The 23,317-nt window shown below is 40.4% G+C and overlaps 1 protein-coding gene across 1 annotated transcript in view; it reads right to left on the reverse strand.

Annotated features, from left to right (window-relative positions):
- LOC126236411 (33 kDa inner dynein arm light chain, axonemal) overlaps positions 1-20,007 on the reverse strand; it is a 53,491-nt gene extending 33,484 nt beyond the window's left edge. The window contains exon 1 of the mRNA XM_049945710.1: positions 19,883-20,007. Coding sequence (XP_049801667.1) covers positions 19,883-19,978 — 96 coding nt within the window. The 5' untranslated portion in view covers positions 19,979-20,007. The remainder of the gene's footprint in view (positions 1-19,882) is intronic.
- Between the last annotated feature and the right edge of the window lie 3,310 nt (positions 20,008-23,317).

Raw genomic sequence — 23,317 nt, forward strand, 5'->3', positions numbered from 1 at the left:
GGTTGCCTGAGCACAGACTGTGAACCATGGACTCCCTGGTAGGTGCCCTGAAATCAGATGAAGTCAGCCAGAAGTTGGCAGCTGGAAGGCACCAGTTCAGCACACTTCATATCAGGACTAGGTGCAGCCCATAGACCCACAGTTAGTGGAGGCAGCATCTAGCAGTAGTTATGCAAGATGACCCACATCAAGTGAGTGACTGGTGTGAAGTACTTCTCAGAGCTGAATGTGCACAATGACACATATCACATAGCTGGAGCTGATGTTATTTACATTTTATGATGATAATTACTGCTATATTTTTGCATGTGCTGAAGCATTTGCTCTACGTTAATACGTCCTTCTGCACAGCTATTAACTCATCCAGAGAGTTAAGGAGGTTCAGTTCTACGGTACTGTTTAGGAAAATTGAGTTCTGAGCAGGTAGCATGCCTAAAGGTTTGTTAGGCCACTTTAGTAAAGTGTATGTTATGTTTGAAATTGTGGCTCCTGCTTGTGGTAGCAGGAAAGTGGAAAGTTGGCCTTGAAATATCAAAAATCATACTATCTACCAATATGTTGCTACCTTGCAGCTCCAACCATTATGTATTCTTAGGTAGCCTCTGTCTGTACCAGTTCATGACAGCCACTATTGGATCATATAAGCATATATCCTGAGTGGACCCTCTTTGTGGAAATAGGGTTGCAGTGCGGGGATATCAGGTGGGCATCCTTCCACTTCTGTCTCTCCATGGGGTAACTGTACCTTACAAGCTACTGTGGCAGTCTGAATCATTTGGGATGGCATTGCACAAAACCATTCACTTCCACAATCTTCACAATGTGACTAATGACAGTCTCTTTGAGTGTGGCCTGAACATTTACAACAATAGCAGTTCACATCAGATTTCTCCTATCACAGTCTCTTTACCACATCTATTTTCTCCAATGCCATCACTATGCCTATGGCTTCAGCCAAGTCCTTTGGAAACTATTGTGCATCTTTCTTGATGCTTCAGGTGATAGCCCCCACAGAAATGAGTATAGCACCCTCTGATCCACTTCCAGCAGGATGACATTATTTGTTTCATCACTATCTGTCAGCAGGTATGTTTTAACATTAATTTTTCATATTCTATCTACAAAGCTCTCAACAGATTCACTTTGCTTCTGCAACACCCACTTAACTGTTTGTGATAGTATCAACAGCTATTCTGTCTCCTGTATTGCTCTCCTTAGTTCATCAAACAGCTGAGCATTCTTCGCTCCTCGAGTAACATAAAATAACACTTCTGAATTGAAGATTTAGGATATCACTAGTGATGTGCATGAAATTCAGGTTCGAGTCTCAGTATGGTAAAAATTTTCATATGTCACTGCTGGATAGTAGATCTATACTAAATAGAGCTGATGTCATGTAATTCATAGTGAACAAATAAACTGTGAAATATTTTGTACAGCTCTGGATTGTCAAGAGTGTCTGCTCTTTCAGACATGCAGGCAAGTACATAGCAAATTGGTCATTTGCAGCAATTGTTTGTCCAAGATTCCAGCTTTGCAGCTCTCAGCAGGTTATCTCCAAATACCAAAATACCCTCTTCTTTCTTTCCTGAAACTGATCAACTAGGCTATTGCTAATTGAATCTGAGGTGGAAGCAACTAAAATGGATGAGGCTTTGTGCTCTCTCACAGCTTGTAACTGCCTACACTGGTCTTCATTGCAGCGTACCAAGTGGTATTTCAGCCAATAGCACCTTTCTACTGTGTATGTCTGTACTGGACACTTCAGAATGCACATACAACAATTAGTATTGATTTTCATGTTAGTTTAGGTATAGTGAGCTTATGTAGCCACTACAGGGTTAATTATGGGTAGCATAAGACAAACATGACAACTATCACATTAATAAGTGATAGTGAAGGTCTTCTGCACTTATAAATTTTCTAGGAAGAGTTACAATCAGAAAGAGAAAGCCAATGTGGCACCACCCCTGCATTACCAGCTGCCACTGTAAGTAATGGATAGAGTACATGGCATGGCACAGAGACAGAGAACATGTAATGGTAATGATGCAAAGTTGTTGTGTCCACGGCTATGTTTTACGCTCAAAAATTATGAGATTTCTGGAGGAAAACTAGTTTCTCTCAAAGAATCAGCACAGACTAAAGAAATACCACTCATGTACAACACAGCTTCCTTTATTCATACATGACATTTTGCACACAACCGATACAGGTGAAGAGGTAGATTCTGTCTTCTTTGATTGCCAAAAGACGTTTGACCCCAAATCGCATTAGTTACTACCAACAAAGATTCAGCTGTATGGATTGTAATATACATCACTGGCTCAGCGAATATTTGACTGTAGGATAGCAAACATATCACAGAAATGAAAATAACATCAGGTGTGTCCCATGGAAGCATAGTAGGACCTCTAATGTTCTGGATACACATAAACAATTTATCACACAGTTACTCAATGATGATGTTATAGTCTACTGAAATGACAGTGATGGAAGTCACAGAAGAAGAATCCCAGTTAATTTAAACAAAAGTGTGAATGTCAAGTTTTCTGGAGTAGTATTATTACAGAAAATATTGCTCAGCAGTCAACAGGAATATGTATTTAAGACTGTTAGGTGCTTTCCAGTGGAGCATATGGTATCTACAGTAACAACAGAAAAACAGCAGTAGAAATGTTTAAAAAAATGCTTTTGTGACCTGAAGTACACCAGTGTAATTGTTCTTAATGTATCTAAAAAATGATCTTTGTAACTGTAGATCAAGTATCGATAAAGAAATTACTAAATTTAATAGTGACTTGGAATGAATTTGCGGAAAATATCGATAAAGAAAATTACTAAATTTAATAGTGACTTGGAATGAATCTGTGGAAAATACAAAAATATAATACTTTTAGATTTAAGAAGCCTAAACATGGACTGCCAAGCAACACATTGCCTCCATCTTAATAGTAGAGGCAAAAAACATTACATCTACACCGTTGCACGAAGAACCTCAAAACCTGTGACACCACTGCCATATAATAAATTTGATTGCCAGGAAATCTAAAGAAAGGGACCACCTTACCATTGAGCTGGTTCACATCTGATACAGTGCTGAATGCAAAGGAAATTCATTTAGGTCTGCAGAAATTAGAACATTCAAGTACACTCTATAATCCTGAAAACCAGGAAGTATCCCCATGAAATTCAACTTGCACTGAGAAAGACTTGATGTTCCTGCATATTTATGCACCTCTTATTCTTCCATATGAACACGGGGAAGGCCCAATAGTACCAAATGACCACTATATCATCTTCAGACAGTAGGTGTCACTGGATGCAGATATGGAGGCACATGTACTTAGCACACTATTCTCCCAGCCATTGTCAACTTCCATGACCAGAGCCATTACTTCTCAGTCAAGTAACTCCTCAATTGGAGTTCACTCCACTTGCCAACAGCACTCGTCCAAAGGCTATCCATGCTCCACAACACTTAACTTTGGCTATCTGACTGGAACTTATGTTACCACTTTGGCAAGGCCATTGGCCATATTTATGTAGCATAATTAGAAATTAAGCTACTAGAACTCCAGCCCGCCCGGCTAGCCACGTGGTCTAATGCACTGCTTCCCATGCGGGAAGGTATGCTGGTCCCTGATACGTATCCACCCGGCGGATTAGTGTTGAGGTCCGGTGTGCCAGCCAGCCTGTGTATGGTTTTTAAGGCCATTTTCCATCTACCTCGGTGAATGTGGGTTGGTTCCCCTTATTCCGCCACAGTTACACTATGTCAGTGATTGCTGTGCAAATGCTGTCTCCATGTGTGCATACACCATAATTACTCTACCACACAAGCATTTGGGGTTATACTTCTCTGGTACAAGACGTTCCCATGGGGGTCCACTTAGGGCCAAACCACACAATAACCCTGAGTTTGGTGTGGGGTAGTGGTGGGGTGGGTGGACTGCTGTGGCCTGTTGTGGGGTTGTGAACTACTGAGGGCTACGGCAGGATGGTGCCCTCCGTCGTTCCTAGGGCCCCAGTTTAAATATACAATGCCCAATACTGGAACTCCAATACAGGTTAGAAAATCTTAAATGTAATCTGCTTATGGTTAATGACCACTGGATGTCCACTGATGAACTAAAATTAAGTGTACCAAATGAATATGAATGAGCAACAAGTCACTATAGAACAAATCTAAAACATTGTGACGTATTTGTATTTATTAACAAAAAGTTGCAATTAAGTTATAATATTCCTTCCAATCCGATGCCCTTTATCCAACCAGTGCTGTATTGGGACTGGTATGGTGCTTCTCCTATTTTGCAGAGGTTGTATATAGGCTATTAGCTTAGCTCATGTAGATTAGCTCATGTAGACTGCAAGTCTGCACTGAATTTATTGTTTTTCTTTAATCAAATTTTTATTTTATTCACAATCATAACACCTAAACTTTTCATGCTAATAAGGCCATAGAAGCATGGTCTTTTCTGAATGTACTTATGGCCAGAAAGCAATTCTGGTAGTTGAAATCCAAGGTTTTTGTTAACCATGCCTTTTTCTTTCTTGTAGTGATATTTCCCTAGAAACTTTAATCCTGTAACACACATTTCTTTTTTCTAACCAAGAAATGAAATACCAATTTTTAAATATTTAGCTTTTAAATTTTTTTTAATATAACAAAATATTTTCTTACAAATTTTCATCCCATTTCACCTCCTTAAAGGTTGAATTTCCAAAAATGCTGAAACACACTGTTTTTATTTATGAGTGAGAAACCAAATAGCAATTTCTATTGCTCTTGCTTCAAAATTGCATTAATAGTGATGTATTTTCAAAAATATTTTCATCCCCTATTTCATCCCATTAGGAGTGGAATTTTGAAAAACCCTTTCTTAAACAATGCCTACATCCTCACCAAATTTCCAATATCTTATCCCTAGTGGATTGGGCTGGGTGATGATGAGTCAGTGAATCAGTCTCACCCTATTCCATCCCCATAAGGGCTGAATTTCCAAACACAATGAAACACAAATTTTTGTCATTTTTAACTAAAAAGCCAAAGATGAGTTTTCAAAGATCTAATTTTAAAAATGCTTACATAATGGAATATCTTTATAAAACATTTCATACCCCATTTCACACCCTTATGGGTTGAATTTCCAAAAACAATGAAATGAGTATTTTTTTAATTTGTAACAGTGAAACCAAACACAAATTTTCATACATTTAGTTTCAAAATGCTTGAATTATAAAATATTTCCATAAAAACTTTCCTCCCCTATTTCACCCTCTTAGGTGTTGAATTTTCAAAAAATAGTGAAACATGATTTTTTTTACTTCTATCCAAGAAGCCAAATTCAAATTTTCATAGATTTAACATTATTTTCATGAAGAAATATTTCCATAAAATATTCCATCCCTGATTTCACCCCCTTAGGGGTTGAATCTCCAAAAACACTGGAACACAATTATAATAATGATTTATTTTTTAAAAAAAATGTTACTTGTTGTTACATTCCCATAGAGATGACATTTCTCAAAATGCTCAAAAACATATTTCCTTATTTCTGACTGATAAACCAAATACCAATTTTCGTAGTTCTAGTTTCAAAATTGCCTTAACAGTGACAGTGACAGTTTTTAAAAAGTCTTTCATCCCCTATTTCATCGTCTAAGAGGTGGAATTTCAAAAAATACCTTCTTCAACAATGCCTACAGTGTAAGATCGACGCCCATTGTGCTGTACATTTCAAATTTCTGTCCTCACTAGTTTGAGCTGAGCAATGATGAGTCAGTGAGTCATACAGTTGGGACATTGCCCTCTACATACAGACATTATTGTGATGGGCCCAATACTATCGAGTACATTTTATAGCTAATATCAGTTCCTGCTGGGGCTGGAATCCCATGTATCCCTCATGTCTGCATCTCTGCATCTAGCTTAATGGCTTGGTCATACGTGATGTTGTTACAAAGGTTTTGTCTGGTATCAGGCTACTTGAAAGGTGAATGCCTGCTGGAGCAAATGGACCTTGATGGATGACATGGCCAATAGTGTCCCTCACAGCATAAATACTGTGGCACCTCGACTGTTCAGTCAGTCAAGTACTTTGTCTGAAAGCATTCGTTACTATCTCCACTGTCCTTCTGACTACACACTGACAACTTTGCTTTGATATTGGTTTTCCTCTTTGGTCTTGATTTTGACTGTGGCTCATACCTCACCTGTTGACAGCACTGTGATGAAATTTCTTGGCACTTCATTGTTGCATAGGCTGCTACTGACTTGTTCCTGTTGTGTTGTGTATGCTGTTCGGTCAGCCCTGTTGCTCGACTCCGGTGTGGGTTTTGAGTCTCGTCTGCAGACAGTCTTTCCACCTTGCATCATCATCATTTCTCTCCTGTTTTTATGATATGTGCTCTGGTATCTGGCTACTCGCTGATATAGTAATTGGTGACGAGAAAAAAGAAAGTTGTTTCATAGCATGGAAGCAAATTGGTTAGCCCGCTCAAGCAACAGCAACAGCTGATGCACCAGCAACAGATACAGATGAACTTGTTACAAAAGCCACTTCAGCTCTTGACAGACAAAAATTGTTCAAATGGCTCTGAGCACTATGGGACTTAACTTCTAATGTCATCAGTCCCCTAGAACTTAGAACTACTTAAACCTAACTAACCTAAGGACATCACACACATCCATGCCCGAGGCAGGATTCGAACCTGCGACCGTAGCGGTCGTGCGGTTCCAGACTGTAGCGCCTAGAACCGCTCAGCCACCCCGGCCGGCCTTGGCAGACAAACTTTGTGTGCAGGGGGCTGCTGTGCCCCACAGACCAGTGTCCACTACACTTGACACCACATTCTGTCCACCACTGTTTCCTCCTTTCAGTGATGGTACGGAGAACTGGCACACATGTTTGTATCAACTGTAGCAACATTTCACAATGTTTTAAGTTATGGATGATTCACTGCAGCGATCACTCTTTGTGTCTTGGGCGTCTCCGGACACTTTTTTTCTCCTCTGAAAATTAGCGCTTCTCTCTGACATATCACCCTCTCCTTTCAGGAGATACGCATTCTGCTGACTAATTATTATTACTATCAGTACCATGTGGTTGCCTCCAGCCTAGAATTTCATCATTATCATAAACAGCCAGGACGGTCATACCACTTGTGGGTCACTGACTTGCAAGGACTCAGCCAAAAATGTGATTTTACTTGGATTCACATGGCAGTGTTAAAACTGGATAACCCGTCGTTAGAGGACATCTTGCTCGTCACTCAATTATGTGGAAGTGCACAGGTGGCTTACTACCAACTCATGGCAAAGCCACAAGTGGCGGCAGTTCTCACATCACCAAGTGCACCACCCCAGTGTCGTAAAGAGAGGATGACCACCATCTTGCAGCAATGTTGTCTTTCGTCTTTGTTTGATGTCCCAATGACTTCTTAGCCTCCAGTTGGCCCTCAACAGTGGCTACAGGAGCAGCTCCATTCGTGCCTGCAGTGTTTTTTCTCTCGCTACTGAGCTGACTATCCATATTTCTGGGAGTCCTGTACACCCTGTGGCAAGGAGGGGCACCTCCCCTCAGTATGCCACAATTGTACGACACACCCCCACCCGGTGCTACGACCACGTCAGGACACAGTACACACACTGCAAAAAGCAGTCTCCCAGCGTGAGCCCTTCATGCAGAAATTGTTTCTCATGCTTCACATGTCTCAGCAGGATGTCCGTTTTCAGGTGGACACTGGGGCCACCCTCTCCTTGATCAATCAGTCAACTTCTGACTGACTGGGTTCAACTGACTTGTCCCCGCTCTCATGCAATATGATAGCCTATAGAGACACTGCAATTCCTCTTCACAGGCAGCTCTCAATGCGTGAACTTCAAATATGTTACTCGGCTTTTGACATTCTTTGTCGTCAACCTTCTGTCAGCTAACAACATTTTTGACCTTGGTGCCTTCATGGCATTTGAATTTTCTATCTCAGATGAAGTCAAGGTGATTTCCACTGGGGTCTCTTTCCAGGAACCGGATGACCTCTGAACAGCATTTTCACCTCTCTTTCAATCGATTTGGGGTGTACTTCAGACTTTCTGGTGCACATCAGCCTTTGGCTGGATGCCACACCTCATTTTTACCATGCCAGACCTTCCAGTGGGCTTATGGGCTGCTGTGAAGCAGGAACTCATTCATCTGCAGGCAGCTGGGACTGTCAAACCTGTCAAATCTAGTGCACAGGCCATGCCTCTAATCATCATTCGGAAGCTGAATGGGTCTCTTCACTTGCATGGGGATTTCAAGGTGACCATCAATGTTCAGTCACAGGTAGAAGCCTATTCTATTCCCTGGCAAGACCTCCTCACCAAACTGGCTGGGGGGAGAATATTTTTGCAAGATTGACTTCACTGATGCGTACCTCCTGCTACCCTTAGATGAGACATCTGAGAACACTGTTGTCCTTAACACACTGTTTGGGTTGTATTACAAGCAACTACCCTTTGACACTTCCTGAGCCCCTGCAATATTCCAGCGATTTTTGGAACATTGCCACCATCACTTCTTTACCTTGCCCAAGAAACTTACCTGAATTACCTTACATGTTCTACATCCTGGAGGACCTCCTCACTACTGATCAATTGGAATGAAAGTAAATCTAATCTAATCTAATCTAAGCGTTTTTGGGCAAGCTCACCTATTATGCTAAATTCTTGCCCAGGTGGCCCACATTGCACAACATCTCAATCAGTTGCATAAAAAGGGCATCTCTTACACCTGGACCCCTGCCTACAACCAGGCTTTTGTGAAACTGAAAACCATGCAGACACTCTCACCCTGCCTCATGCCCTATTCTACTGATTGCCCATCGGTTGTGGCAGACAGTGCATCCGCCTATGGTATCGGAGTGGTTTTAGCACTCAGGAATGGGGATGGTTCCCAACAGCCTATGGCAGACACATCCAAGACACTGACCCCGGCACAATGCAACTATTCCCAGATCGAAAAGGTCTTGGCAACAGTGTTCGCAGTAAAGAAATTTCATGTCTACCTTTTTGGGATGCAGTTTTCTCTAATTATGGATCACAAGCCATTGGCGGCATTATTTGGGGTGCATTTCAACCTCCCAGAATGGACATTATTCCTCAATCCCTACAATTATACTATCCGGTAAAAGACGACAGCCCAGCATTCTAATGAGGACACATTGTCCCATCTACTGGCTTCTCCAGACTCTGATTTCACCCAAGAAGAAGTGCTCTGTTTCCACACTGATGCCAAAAGGCAACATACATTGTACAGCTTTCCCCTTACAACCAAGTGTGTTGACACAGCGGAGTGCCAGAATTTCACCCTGTGACAGATCCATGACTGGCCCCAATATCTCACTCGTTGGTCGATGACAGAGTTCCACCTTCAGAAACAGATTTATCACCGACTCTCAGTTGTGGATATCTTTGGATACTGAGGTGGAGGCACAGTGAGTGGTTATTCCAGCAGAATTGCATTGTCAGGTATTGAGTTTGCTTCACTGTCAAGACCCACATGAAGACAGCGGCACACCACCAGGTGTACTGGCCCTGGATCAATGGCAATATCAAAAAGATGGCCTATAGTTGTGCAGCATGTGCCCAGCTCCAGGTAGCACCCTCTTAGTCCTTTGCCCCCTGGCCTACTCCTTGCCCCCCTTGGGAGCTGCTAGATTTGTTACTGGTAAGTTCAATCAGCATGCAAGTGTTACAGATCTGCATCAGTAGCTCAAATGGGAATCCCTGAAGGGAAGAAGACATTCATTTCGGAGAACACTACTGAGACAGTTTAGAGAACTGGCACTTGAAGCTGACTGCACAACGATTCTATTGCTACCTACATACATTTCACATAGGGACCACAGAGATAAGATACAAGAAATTAGGGCTCATACAGAGGCATATAACAGTCATTTTCCCTTTCTTTATCTGCAAGTGGAACAGGTAAGGAAACAACTAGTTGTGGTACATGGTACCCTCTGCCATGCACCATATGGTGGCTCGCAGAGTTATGTATGTAGATGTAGATGAATGACATTGTGTGAGCCATGGTGATAGCCTTTCTGCACAACACTCCAGACATCATTTTTTAGCAAGACAATGCACGACCACTTGCTGCTGCATGTACACATGCCTTCTTGATGTCACAAGATGTCAGCCTTTTGCCCTGGCCCACCATATCATCAAGCTTGCTGAAAATCAAATATGTGTGGGATATGGTGGAATAATGGGTGCAGTGCTGTGACCCAGTGTCCATCACCACCGATGAACTTTGGAACCAGATGAAAGCACTATGGAAGGCTATACCACAGGATGCCAGTCATGCCTTATATGCATCAATACCATCACGTAGTATGGAACAACTTAGCAGGGCCTGTGGCAGATCCTGTGCCTTTTAGACACCAGGACACATGCTGAACCAAGGTGACTGAAATGCTAATCGTTTCTGCAGAACATACTAATTTTGCATATTCTGTGTATATGAACATCCTACCTCCAGTCGTTCAAGATGTTCTGTGTGTGTGTGTGTGTGTGTGTGTGTGTGTGTGTGTGTGTGTGTGTGTGCGATTTTTTTAAATTTTTTTTTTTTAACATAAGTGTAATATTAAACTATCTCTCTAAGACCATGAACAGCTGCAACTTCCTGTAAAAAATAAAATAAATGGAAGATTAATCTGAACCCCTAATCTTCACAAATTAACTCAGCTAAAACACAGATTAAATTTAATAAACCTCAATAAATATTTCCTGCAGAATATAAAAGCAAACGAGTAAACAACTACATTCTTAAATGTTCTAATGGAAACCTTTGATTAAATCTGTCCAACACACTACAACATTCACTGCAAAACAGAAACCCTCTACTACATCTAAAAGGCTGCAAGTTGGTACACTACAGCTACAGTAAATAATACAAGAATCCTGATGGTCCTGTGCTATAAGAGATCATATCACAGTATAACGCTTATAACAAAATGAACAGAAAAGTAAAACGGCATTATATGAGGTCTGTTCAAAAAAATCTGGTACTTTGTTCACAACATTTTTCTATGCTTTTCTTTTACTTATTATGAATGGTCTTCTTCAAAATACTCTCCTCTACAATTCATACATTACTGTCAATGTTGTTTCCACTTCTGAAAGTAGTCCTGGTATGCCTCTTGCTGGATTGTGCAAAGCGTCATATGCGAATTTTCTTTTCTCTTGTCTATCATTGCAAGTCTTAATCCTTTCAATGAGGTTTTCAAGTTTGCAGCGGCCAGGTCTGGAGAGTACAGATGATGAGGCAGCACAGTGATTTCATTTTCTGGGCTCTTCACAGATTGCAAGGCAAAGGTCTTTCTAGTCTTGATTCATGAGCCATGGGGCAAACTTGGCGGCAACATGGTGCATTCCAAGATGCTGCATCGGGATTTCATGACATGATCTAACTGAAATGTCACGTTCCTCTATAATCTCTCAGACAGTCAGTGTTCTATTGGCATGCACAATTTCATTGACGTTCTTGACATAACCGTCATTAGTAGATGTCAAATGGTGTCCTGAAGGAGGGTCACCTTTGACTTCAGTCCAGCCATTTTTATATCACATGATCCATTTGTAACACCGAGTACTGGTTAAGCACTCATCACCGTATGTTTCCTGCTTCATTTGGTATGTCTATGTAAAGATTTCTTGAGATTCATGGAAAATTTAATGCAGATGCATTGCCCCTCTCACTCTTCCACCTCTAAATTCACAGCTGAGTGACACAATGTTATACTCAATACAGCACTGAACAATAACTAACAGCAATTACACATTAAACACAGATTTGTGCAAGGGAAGCCAACCGCATTTCACTCAAGCACACTATTGTCACAAAATTGCAAATGTTCCGTAATGTTTTGAACAGACCTCGTAAGTCAGAAATCAAGGCAGCAAAATGTAAAGCCAATGATGAACACTTTCATAACGTACCGAAGAGATGTAAAGCAGAATTGAAGGTGATTAAAACGTAGGTAAAAAACCAGTGCTATTAAAATCCCCCCTTGACAGTTACATCTTAAAGACATGTGTTAGCCTTGTTTACCTGTTCTGAACTGCCTTAACAGATATGACTTAATTGCGGTCTAACAACTTTTGCATTGTACTTGATAATGGCATAAAAGCTCAAATCTAGATAGTACAGAAAATAAATATAGAAATACATGCTCAAATGGCAGTTCACTTTAAAAAAAAAAATATTGCACAGCTGTGGTGTTAAGAGTCACATCTTAAAGACATGTGACAGTTTTGTTTACCTGCTTTGGACTGCCTTAACAGATATGACATAAAAATGGTCTAATAACTTTTAGCATTGTACTTGGTAATGGCATAAAAGCTGGAATAGACAGTACACAAGATAAATATGGTATACACATTCAAATGGTGGTTTAACTTTTTTTTAAAAAAAATGCATGACTTTGGCTCAACACCACAGAAAAAAATTTTCCCTTGCTCAATATGTGGATGGAACAGGATAGAGGATTGATAATAATGGCCTGAAACGTACATTTTAGTGATACTTGATATTTGAGCTCATAATTTTAATGCAATAAGTGATGACTGTAGTAATCAATCAAGTACTATTCTATCACCTTCCAAGCAGAACACAATGAAACATCCTAACAATGGTCACATTCTCACAGATAACAATAGAAGTTAGCATACAGTTTCTTTGCTGAAGCGTTCACCAACATTGGAATAAATATGGAGGCAGGAAACAATAAGAAAATGAAAAAAATTGCAATTAAATAAGAAAGACAAGGGTGTCCTCCTTACATTCATAATTAGACTTGATGCCCACAAATAGTGGAGACACAAGTAATGAACATGAGAAACACAAGCAGTTGGATATGTGTAGTTAATTCCAATTCTCCGATTCTGCTAGAGAAAATTATTATGTGTATTGGAAAGCTAATAACAATGCACTGTCCCAAAAAGTTACACTTATGCTGTTCTTTTTGTAAACACAGAAAACAATTATCAAATAACTACTGGTTGAATACATCAACATTGTATTATGTTATCACCATGGCTATTAATGTTCTTGTTTTTAAAGAAAATAACAACAGGCAGCCTTACATATCAAAAAGGTTATGCAGCTCTACAAGATTTCACAATTAAAAGTAAGATTTCATCAAAGCAAAACTTCTCATGTGTTACATACAGAAAAGTTTAGAATCTAATGTGCTAGGCATCTTCAAGAATTTACAGTTCATTTTCTGAATGTTACTTTATGATCATTACAAACAGAGAGAAAATATATTACCTAGGTCCTATGAATCTACTTTAATTGGTTTTTTAAACTTAGAAGGCTTAAGGTTTTTTTGACAATGTTTCTTCGTTTAGAAAGAGTGTAAGGCGCAGCTTTCCAAACATGTTTGAAGATAGAAAGTTTAACATCCTATCAATGCTGGAGTCAGTTGAGAGTAGCTCAGATTCGGGCAACAATGGGGTATGAAAACAACTGCAGTCTGTTCACCCAGATGTCTGCCTGAAGTAGTTTAAAGAAACCGTGTAAAACTTAAATCATCATTTCAACTGAAAAAGGTTATAATTCAGTGCTACTGATATGCATTTTCAAGTATGTCTTGAACATGAAGACTGTTAGCTGTATTCTTATGCTCAGATTAATGAAAATTGAAAAGTTTGGTCATGAAGACTGTTAGCTGTATTCTTATGCTCAGATTAATGCAAATTGAAAAGTTTGGTTTCAATCTGTAGTTGCTTCTACTACATATTTGCTAACACATTTCTTCATATTTCTTTCTGAATTGGAAAAGTCACAGCTCAGATTCTATGCTACATTGTAGGTACCTCAATAACTGGCTGAATAAATCAGTTCAAAAGTCAAACGAAGACAAGAAGACACAACCTCAAGTACGGCAGTACTGTAGTGTCGTGGAATAGTAAAGAGTTGGAAATGTGAAATATTGTCAAAGTTTCGTTGCCTATGCCGAGAGCCAGAGGCAGTAGGTTAGCCAAGAGTGAATGTGTCATCACGCAGGGGCAATAGCCTGGTTACACACAACAGGAGAGAGAGAATTGCTTAGCACGCGGGTTTGTGTTAGACGGAGACTTTCGTAGAGTGCAAGACAGAGGTCTAGCGTCAGCTGTATTGCATTTCAATACTTCGCGTAAGTCTGCCGCAACAACACGTAACTCTGTCGCAAGAACACCTAAGGGGCATGTACGACAGAGGAATCAGCAGTATAAGTTGAACGAACGCATTCATTACAAACGAGCATGACGTCAGGACGTCGCTCGTGTTTCCTTTAAATACGCCAGCTTTGATAGCAACAAGGCACTCGCACTCACAGTTAGATGTGTACTGGGTCGCTGCGTAGCACTCAGCTCTGTGATTGACATGTTAATCTTTATTAAGGAGATGTTGCAGTAAGGGCAGCCCATCCAGCAGCAGACATGAGGGGACAGTACCAGCTCTGGTCCTCTCTGCTGTCGCTGTCAATCATCAACCCAGGATTATCAGACATCGCGGCAGACTCGCTCGCCGCCAATGCTGACCACATCAGTGAGCCGTCGTCGAGATCGTGCGGGGCCTAGGCCCTGTGCATCCGCCGTCACAACCGGGTGAGCCGACGATGCTGGGGAACTGCAGCCCGTTCCGCCTGTCCACCGCGGATGAGCCACCAGGAGGAGCGGGGAAGAAGACGGGGTGGGATAGAGTACACTCCGCACTACGAAAACGCCTCTCGTGCCGACAGCATCAGGACTCCAACCCAGAGCCTCCACACGCAGCAGCTTGCTGTCCGCAGCTGAGCCACCACCCAGCTGGGCACCGCCAGCCACGCACGGCCGAAGTAAGGACATTCCTCCGCTACGTCACAGCACGCGGCACTGCGCTAGCAAGACTGTGTGGCCCGGATCTGGTGTCATCGCTACGAGTCAGCGAGGACTCGGGGAAGGTTGTTGATATCACCAAGCCACATTGTACTCGGCAGGAATAAAGGTGTTATGAATTAATAATGTTTCTTTGGCGTTTCTGACGCTTCTACAGCCATTTCCTAGCATCCTGACAACTGGAGAGGTCACCGCTCGGTCATCCAGTCCACCGTAGGCGACCGGGACCACCGGAGTGCCTACAGTACCAAGTAATGTACTGTTGTACTGAATAATGACTGTGTTACTTTCATTACCGGATCCACCCAGATGGCCATGCACGTTAGCGCACCACTTCTTGGATTTGAGGAGTCGCGACTAAATCTGCCCAGTGTATTAGTGATGAGAGCCAGTATGCCGGTCAGGCTGAATATGGTTTTTACATGGTTTTGCACATTTGCAAAGTGAATATCAGATGGTACCCATATCCCACTTGAATTCCCATCTGGCCATCCTGATTTAGGTTTTCTGTGGCTTCCCTAAATCGCTTAAGGCAAATGCCAATTTCCTTCCCCATACTTCCCTAAGGGCATCTGACTACATTCTACGACAAATCCAAAAACTGACATGCCAATCCTATGAAGATATGGGAAAAAGACCAGGAAAAATGAGAAGAAGACTTCGTTTTCTCTATAGAGAAAATTTTAAAACCTGAGTTGCCAGTTAGAAGACTTTGTTCATACAAAATGTACAGAAGTTGTGGTCTGATGACATCTTATTTTAATTTTGAAATACTGAAATGATTTATACATTTTTTTATTAAATAGGAATGGTTTACTGCTATTTTCTCTAAAACTGAGAATATTAATAGCCTTGGCAATAATGTAATAACAACATTTGAATTAAAGTCTGCTATATATTCCTATGCCAGAACCACGTGACAAAATTAGTAACGAAAACCAGCTTTTTAAATTAGAAAAATAACTGTTAGGGGAACAGCAAATAACTGGGTTGAATTATATCTTCATGAAAGGTAACAGTTTGCGGAAACAGAGCAGGAGAGAAATGGCACAGTTGTTAAACATAACTCAGCCTGACTGGAAGGTTGGGGGATGGGGAATGTTGTCCCTCAAGAATGTGTTTGGTCTCGAACGCAAAGAAGTGTAATGCCGTACTGCGGGTGCCAAGGGGTGGAGGGTGGGCAATAGAGTAGCAGCCCTGGATGCCATATATGTTTGTTGACACAATCTGAAGAGAAACACCAGGGCACATAAAGTATATGAGGAATGAAAACAGTGTGGGTTCAGTACTAAGCAATATGTCATTAACAATTATTTGGGGAAAAATGCATCATACAGATCCAAAGCATTTACAGTGACTTCTAAGTTTAAACAAAGCCACTTAAAGTAGGTTCTTAGGTACTAGGTAATATGTTTTGTCTCTGTTTGTAATGATCATAAAGCAACATTCAACAAATGAACTGCAAATTCTTGAAGATGTATTGCAGTTGAAATGATTATTTAAGTTTTACATGGTTTCTTGAAACTACTTCAGCCAGACATGTGTGTGATGCTTTCGAATAGGATGCACCTGTTTACATATCCCGTTGCTGCCCAACCTTAGCTGCTCTCAACTGACTCCATCAATGATAGGATGTTAAACTTTCTACCTTCAAACATATTATGAAAGCTGTGCCTTACCTCTCTTTCTAAACAAAGCAAGCTCCTCTGCTTTCTTATCATACACAAAGGGAAAAAAAATGATTTAAACAATATATAAAATTATAAGTGTATGGTTCTGTGGCCACTGTCACATACAATAAAATTTTTCTGGGTTTGTGACCACAGTGTCAATATATATAAAACTGCCAATGTTTCAGTTCCTGTTGCAAGCGACCTTCTTCAGGGTGTTGCTTGCAGTAGGAACTGAAATGTTGGTAGTTTTATATATATTGACAATGCAGTCACAAACATAGGAAAATTTTATTGAACATATAAAATTGGTTACTGTCTGTCCATTATCAAAAAAGCCTTTTGACAATCATAAAATTACAACTACATATTTTACTTAGCTAATTACAAACCAGACACAGCTACTGTTCAGATGCAAGAAGGAGCTGAATCACAATCTGCCCGCTAGTCCAGATTTAATGTACTGGTGTGATATTTGCAAGTGGATCATACAACAGGTATAGTTTCTTTAATAATGTTGTGATCAGTTTATTCGCTTTCACAAAGATCCTTCGTTACCAACCATGTATGTTTGCACTGCTTGCAACTTTACACTGCATATTTGGTCATTGATAGCAGATTCAGAGAGCACTTCTATCAGAATAGCAAAGAAGAGTGCATGCATAAGCAAAATCAGGACTGTTATGGGGCTGAGTTATTTCTTTACTTCCAGAACAGTGGCTCCCAACGTCCAGGTAACTACCCCCTGAGGAGTGAAATGAATTTTTGTAATGGGTAAAAATGAAAAGATTCAATTGAGTTATGGTCATAAGACTAAATTATTTTCAGATGATCGTTACTATCATCCCTATTTCATTAGACTGTACTACTGATTACATAACTTACCAATAATCACAGTTTTTATTTCAAATACTAGCATTGACATATGTGGTGGAGTTGATAGTTTGTAAAACAAATGTATAAACATCTTCCTCTCAAACTTCACTCACTATGCAGAAAACTTTGTACTTTGTACAAAGAAAAATTGAGAGATATCTATCACATATGCTTGAATATCTCATGAAGATTCCTTCTCAAAGTTGTAGGTAGTCCCACAACAGACCAGAAATTTCTTCATTATTCACTTTGCAACAGTAAGTGAACTGACTGACAGCACAACACAACAGTAACCATGTAATAGCTGTGCTACACTGCTGCACATTTTACACATTTATTATTATTATTAGTGGCAGTGCTCAGACACAAATCTTTGGCAGCCTGGAGGCTTTCAATTTTTGCCAGTTCAAAAATAAGGAGTTCTGCAATCAAGTGATTTACAAACAATATATAACCTATAGCACACACATTTTAACTTGGTAAATTTCAAATGCTGGTGCAGGGTGTGGATGAAACAAGTGTCACTAGGGAGAGGAGTGGTGCAGAGGAAGCATGCTGTGTAACAAGTATCTACCCTCAATGTGGACAGTTAACTTCCTTTGTTGAAGAAGAGTTGTAGCTGACATTTGTGACACACTGAGAACTTGTTCATCATTCCATAAAAAGGTTTGTTAGCAATTAACAGTATAAACTGTCTCATTGACTCATCAGTTTGTTCTTTAATAGAACAATTATAAAATGGAATTGGTTAGCACATCTTTCATCACTTCAAAAATAAAAATGTTCAAAGAAAACCCTTTTTCTCATTCTGGCGTTTAGTTGGGCACGAACGTCGATGATGGGCGAAAGGGGGGGCAGAGGGAGGGGGGGAACAGGGAATATCTGACTGCATTCAGGGGTAATGGTCTCAGAAAGGTTGAAAACCACTATTGTAAAAAATCGGGATGACAAACATTCACAATCAAGTGCGTCCATACCTAGAGTCACGGGGGACGCCCCTCCCCCTTAGCTCTCTCGAAGGGGAAATTATACGGCTTAATCGGGTATTTTTGTTTCAAGAAAATGGTAAAAAAATAGGTTTACTCAAGTTGTTATCAGGGTAGGAACTGGAATCAAATCGGGATGACTACCATTCACAATCAAGTGCGTCCATACCTAGAGTCACGGGAGACGCCCCTCCCCCTTAGCTCTTTCGAAGGGGAAATTATACGGCTTAATCGGGTATATTTGTTTCAAGAAAATGGTAAAAAAAAATAGGTTTACTCAAGTTGTTATCAGGGTAGGAACTGGAATCGTTTATGGCTACTTCCAAGTCGCCATTCGTCTTGTAATGTGAAGCCAGCCTTGTTGGGTTGGACCATTTGCAAATGGTGTCGAACAGTTTTAAAAAGACGCTATGCACAGTTGCAGAAAAAGTTTTGCTCATATTTAATATACTAACCTCTGCTGTTACAAATTATAAACGACAGTCTATAGTCCATATTTATAGTATAAGAGAACATAGCCCGTCACTATCATTTATTGAAAATATTATACCCGTGCCCAATGAGACTTGCTAATACCGGTTTTCTGAAGAGGAAGCAAATAAGTATGGTACCGGTAGGCCTACGTACTTGGCGGAATAACAGATGACAGTGACTAGCAACTAAAAGAAATGTGGCTTATAACAACAAAAATAACCATTTTCAAAGGTTTGTTTCTACAATTTTCGCCATATAGTTTCCGTCCGATTTGTTCAATCCTAGCTTTCTCAGAGGAATAGTTGAAAATCATACGGCGATTGGCCTGGTTTCAGCCCATGCGAAAGTCTTTAATGCGGAGTAGTAAAGCTTTCCTATGTTTATATATCGATAAGATTTCCTTTAAATAGACTTTTGCAAGAATGAAAGATAAGGCGGAGTGACATTTAGCGGAGATGGTTTTTAAATCAAAGAAAACTTTTTCCCCTTTCAGTCCGTGAAACTTTCTGAAATCCACAAGAAAGCGCGATGTACACGATAGACTTGAATAAAGACTTCCCTGAGCAGTAGCTATCGGTCTAGCACTACTCGTCTGACATGTGCATTGTTCAGGTTTCAGCTCGATCGTCAGACGCTGGACACTCGACAGCTCCTCATCAATTTCATTAACAAATGGTTACGTTAAATGTGGCATACAGCAGCTAGTATTTGTTTTATGATTATCGTCGAAACACGTGATACTTCTATTCTAACGTACCACTCGCTTACCCTTTTACATATTTTGTAATCAGTAATCGCACGGTTTCGATTACTAAATGATTCAGTATAACGCAAAAACGTCCCAGAATTGAGGCCAGCACATCTTTTTTTTTAATGCCAGTTATAGTTGTTTAGAAGCGTGTCTGATTCAGTAACACAAGCGTTGCGTGTGACATGAGAATAACAGTTCTATTTAACTATACCTCAGATGGTGGTTTCTTCTCCGGATGCCTAGTCACCAACACCGGATTGTCGTATTTCACAAGTGTAGTCGGATATGATACAACTTTTTCTGCCATTTCGGAAAAATTACAGTAAATAATGCATTGCTCACTCAAACGATGAATAACTATTTACGTGTTTCCTTGACAACGGACATTCGGCGAATCCTCCCGAGACCTCAAATTCAGAGAAATTTTTTGTCAGAAGTGTTGGGTGAAAAAAGGCATGCAGACAGAGTCGCTTTACAGTGACGAGCTTCTGACGATAAATTTTGTTATTACCAATTCATTCTCAAACTCTACGAGGTCAATGGTTTTTCTCATTTTCTTTCGAAATATATTTTTAGAAGTGACGTGGATGGAGAAAGGAGAATAAGGTATACAAGATTTTGTCCCTGTTCTACCTCAGTAATTTATTACGTTTCAGAGAAACGAGCTCTCTGAAATTACGAGTCTCTGATCTATATTAATAACGGGGAATTCCCGATGTCGTTCTTTTCAGTCCAACTATAAGTTGATCCCTGTTAGGGAAAAACCGCGCCATGTCCGGGATCATGGGTACTACTTAAGGAAGTGACATCAAAACGACGTGTTGATGTCCAGCAGCACGTTTCGTGTAAGTCAAGTGTTACACTGACACAAGCTGCTCCCTTGGGCAAGTGTGAACACTGAAATCGCAACATGTTCGCAGAAGAAAAAGCTAAATATGCCGCACACAGCAATTTTAAGTTGTTCTCTTAGGTTCTACCTAAGCACACTCTCAGAAATCACAACACTTTCGGAAACAGACAACCCTATACACGTGACAAGGAAGAATTTGAATGTTAGGAATGCTAGTTTCACTCGCAGCGGTTTAAGCTGCCCTCCTATATTTCTGACTAAACACACCCTCTGAAATCGCAACATACGGTATTCTGAAATAAATAGTGAAATATTTGTGACAAGCAGGGAATATAAATTTCATTACTGTGACTGAAGTTCCTGCCTAACCACACCCTCGGAAGTCGCGACATATTTGGAAAACGACCATTATTTGTGACAAGTAAAAATACAAACGTCGTTACTCATTGTTTCACTTGCATCAATTTCACCCTTCATGTATTAATGAGGCAGAGATCACAAAATCGAAGAAATTCGTCCCTGAGAGAGCGTAACATTGCAGAACATACTTGTATTACTTTAGTGAGAAAGTCTGAAAATTTGATACAAAAGTGAAGAAAATCAGCATATCTCGTAACCACAGTCATGTGGTCTCTCAGACCCCTAGAAAGCTGGAGACAAGTATAATTTATTTTCAGGGAAGCGCGCCTCCTTTCGATTCTCAGTAGCTGTAGAGCCGGAACTGCCCACATGCCTTCATTATCTGAACGATCCGAAAATTGCTGAAATAGTCGGGTAGTGGTTGGAGGACGATATTAAAAACTGTGATGTGATAGTGATACTAATATAATTGGTTGCCAGCACAACAGCTTACCTTAGCAGAGTGAAGTTTCAGACATAGATGATTCGTGCTCTATGCAAAACAGTGACAACAATATCAACATTGCCGAAATTCAACAATCTCAAAACAGAGGTAAGGCTTTTTGTGACAAAAATAGATGTTACGTGGATAGAAATACCGTTTGCTAATACGCGAACTCTAATATCAAAACGTAACATAATAATGCATTTACTGCGACTAAAAATAAAAGCTGCAAGTGGGCATGAACCAAAACCTCTCGAAATGTGGTCATTACTAATAACTGATGATTTCATAAGCAAAATTGTTCTTCACACTAATGAAAGATTCGGAAAAGTAGGGGATCTGTGTGATACCAATTACAGTGATGCCAGTATGAGAAATATTGGCTATTTAGAAATGAGGACATTTTTGGGCTTCTAGTGCACACACCTGGATGAGAAATATTCAGTGCAATAATGAATTGCAAGAGATTTGCTATTACAGTAAAACTTCGTTAACACGAATCCGAAGGGACTGAAAAATCAGGAGTTCGTGTTAAAAAAATTCGTGTTAAGTGAAAAACACTCATTTTAATAAGTATACATTTACAGCAGTACACTAATGTGTAATATACTACACTATCAATCACGTTATTGTAGACTTATAACACCACTGTATAGAGTGATGGTAAAATTACAAGTACTCAAAAATTATGTACGTTACTTTCTTGGAAAAACTTCGGTCATGGTTCGCTGACGTTCATTGGGAATGATAATATTTTGTAATTTCACAACCAACCCAGCAGTGACGTCGGATGTTGAAGCGAATCGTTCTAAACAGTCCAAGGATGTAAACATCTCCTGACGGGTAGGTGGAATGGTATCTGTATTCTCTTCCTCTTCACTTTCTTCTGATGGCCCTTCTTGCACCTCGTTCACAGCTTTTGGCACATCCGATTCCACAGAAGCACATACGGCAACATCGTCGTCTACACTAATGAATTCTTCGAAACTAATCCCAGGGTTCGCAACGTCCTGCAGAACTGTCCATTCATCAGATGAAATGGCATCTTCTAACTCGTGGACATCTTCAGTGTTCCTATGTCTCCAAGCTCTGTTAAAGCACTTCCCAATATGATGTGGCGATACTGAGTTCCAGGCTGCTGCGATGGCTTTTATTGCGCCAAGCAGATTCCAATTTGGGGTTGTACTATTGTTTTCAGCAGCACGAATTGCAGCTCTTACAAGTCGCTTACGATAAGCTCTCTCTATGAGAGAGATTATGCCCTGGTCCAAAGGCTGAAGGCGGCTTGTGGCGTTGGGTGGAAAAAACTGAACCTTTATGTTGGGTAGGTTCAGATCATGAACGTTATGGACAGTAAATCTGTTCAATGTAAGAAGAACATGTCTATTTTGAGCAACCATTCGACTGTTGAAACGAAGAAGCCACTTGCGAAATGATGTGCCATCGATCCAAGCTTTCTTGTGGTGAGAGTAGATGCAAGGTAAAGTGTCCATATTTATGTTTTTAAAACAACGTGGTTTCTCGGATTTACCGGTAACCCAGGGACGAAGCTTCTCACTGCTGTCAGCATTACAGCACAGTACAACAGTCACACGTTGTTTGCTTCGTGCTCCACCGTGACACTTATCACCTTTTATCCCCAGGGTGTGATATGGAAAAAGACTGAAGAAAAATCCAGTTTCATCCATGTTAAACACATCACACGAGGCATACTTTTCCCTCACTCGGTTGAATTCATGCAACCAGCTTTTCGCACTTTCTTCATCAACTTTATTTGCGTCACCACAAATTTGTACAGATGAAACTGAATGTCTCTTTTGGAACCGATACAACCAACAAGCAGAACAACGGACGTCTTCGACGCCCATATCTGTAGCAATATCATTTGCCTTTGACTGAATCACAGGGCCAGTTAAAGGTATTTTAAATGCACGCATATGATTGAACCATTC

This window comes from Schistocerca nitens, chromosome 1, assembly GCF_023898315.1.
Source record: "Schistocerca nitens isolate TAMUIC-IGC-003100 chromosome 1, iqSchNite1.1, whole genome shotgun sequence".
NCBI classification, from domain to species: Eukaryota; Metazoa; Arthropoda; class Insecta; order Orthoptera; family Acrididae; genus Schistocerca; species Schistocerca nitens.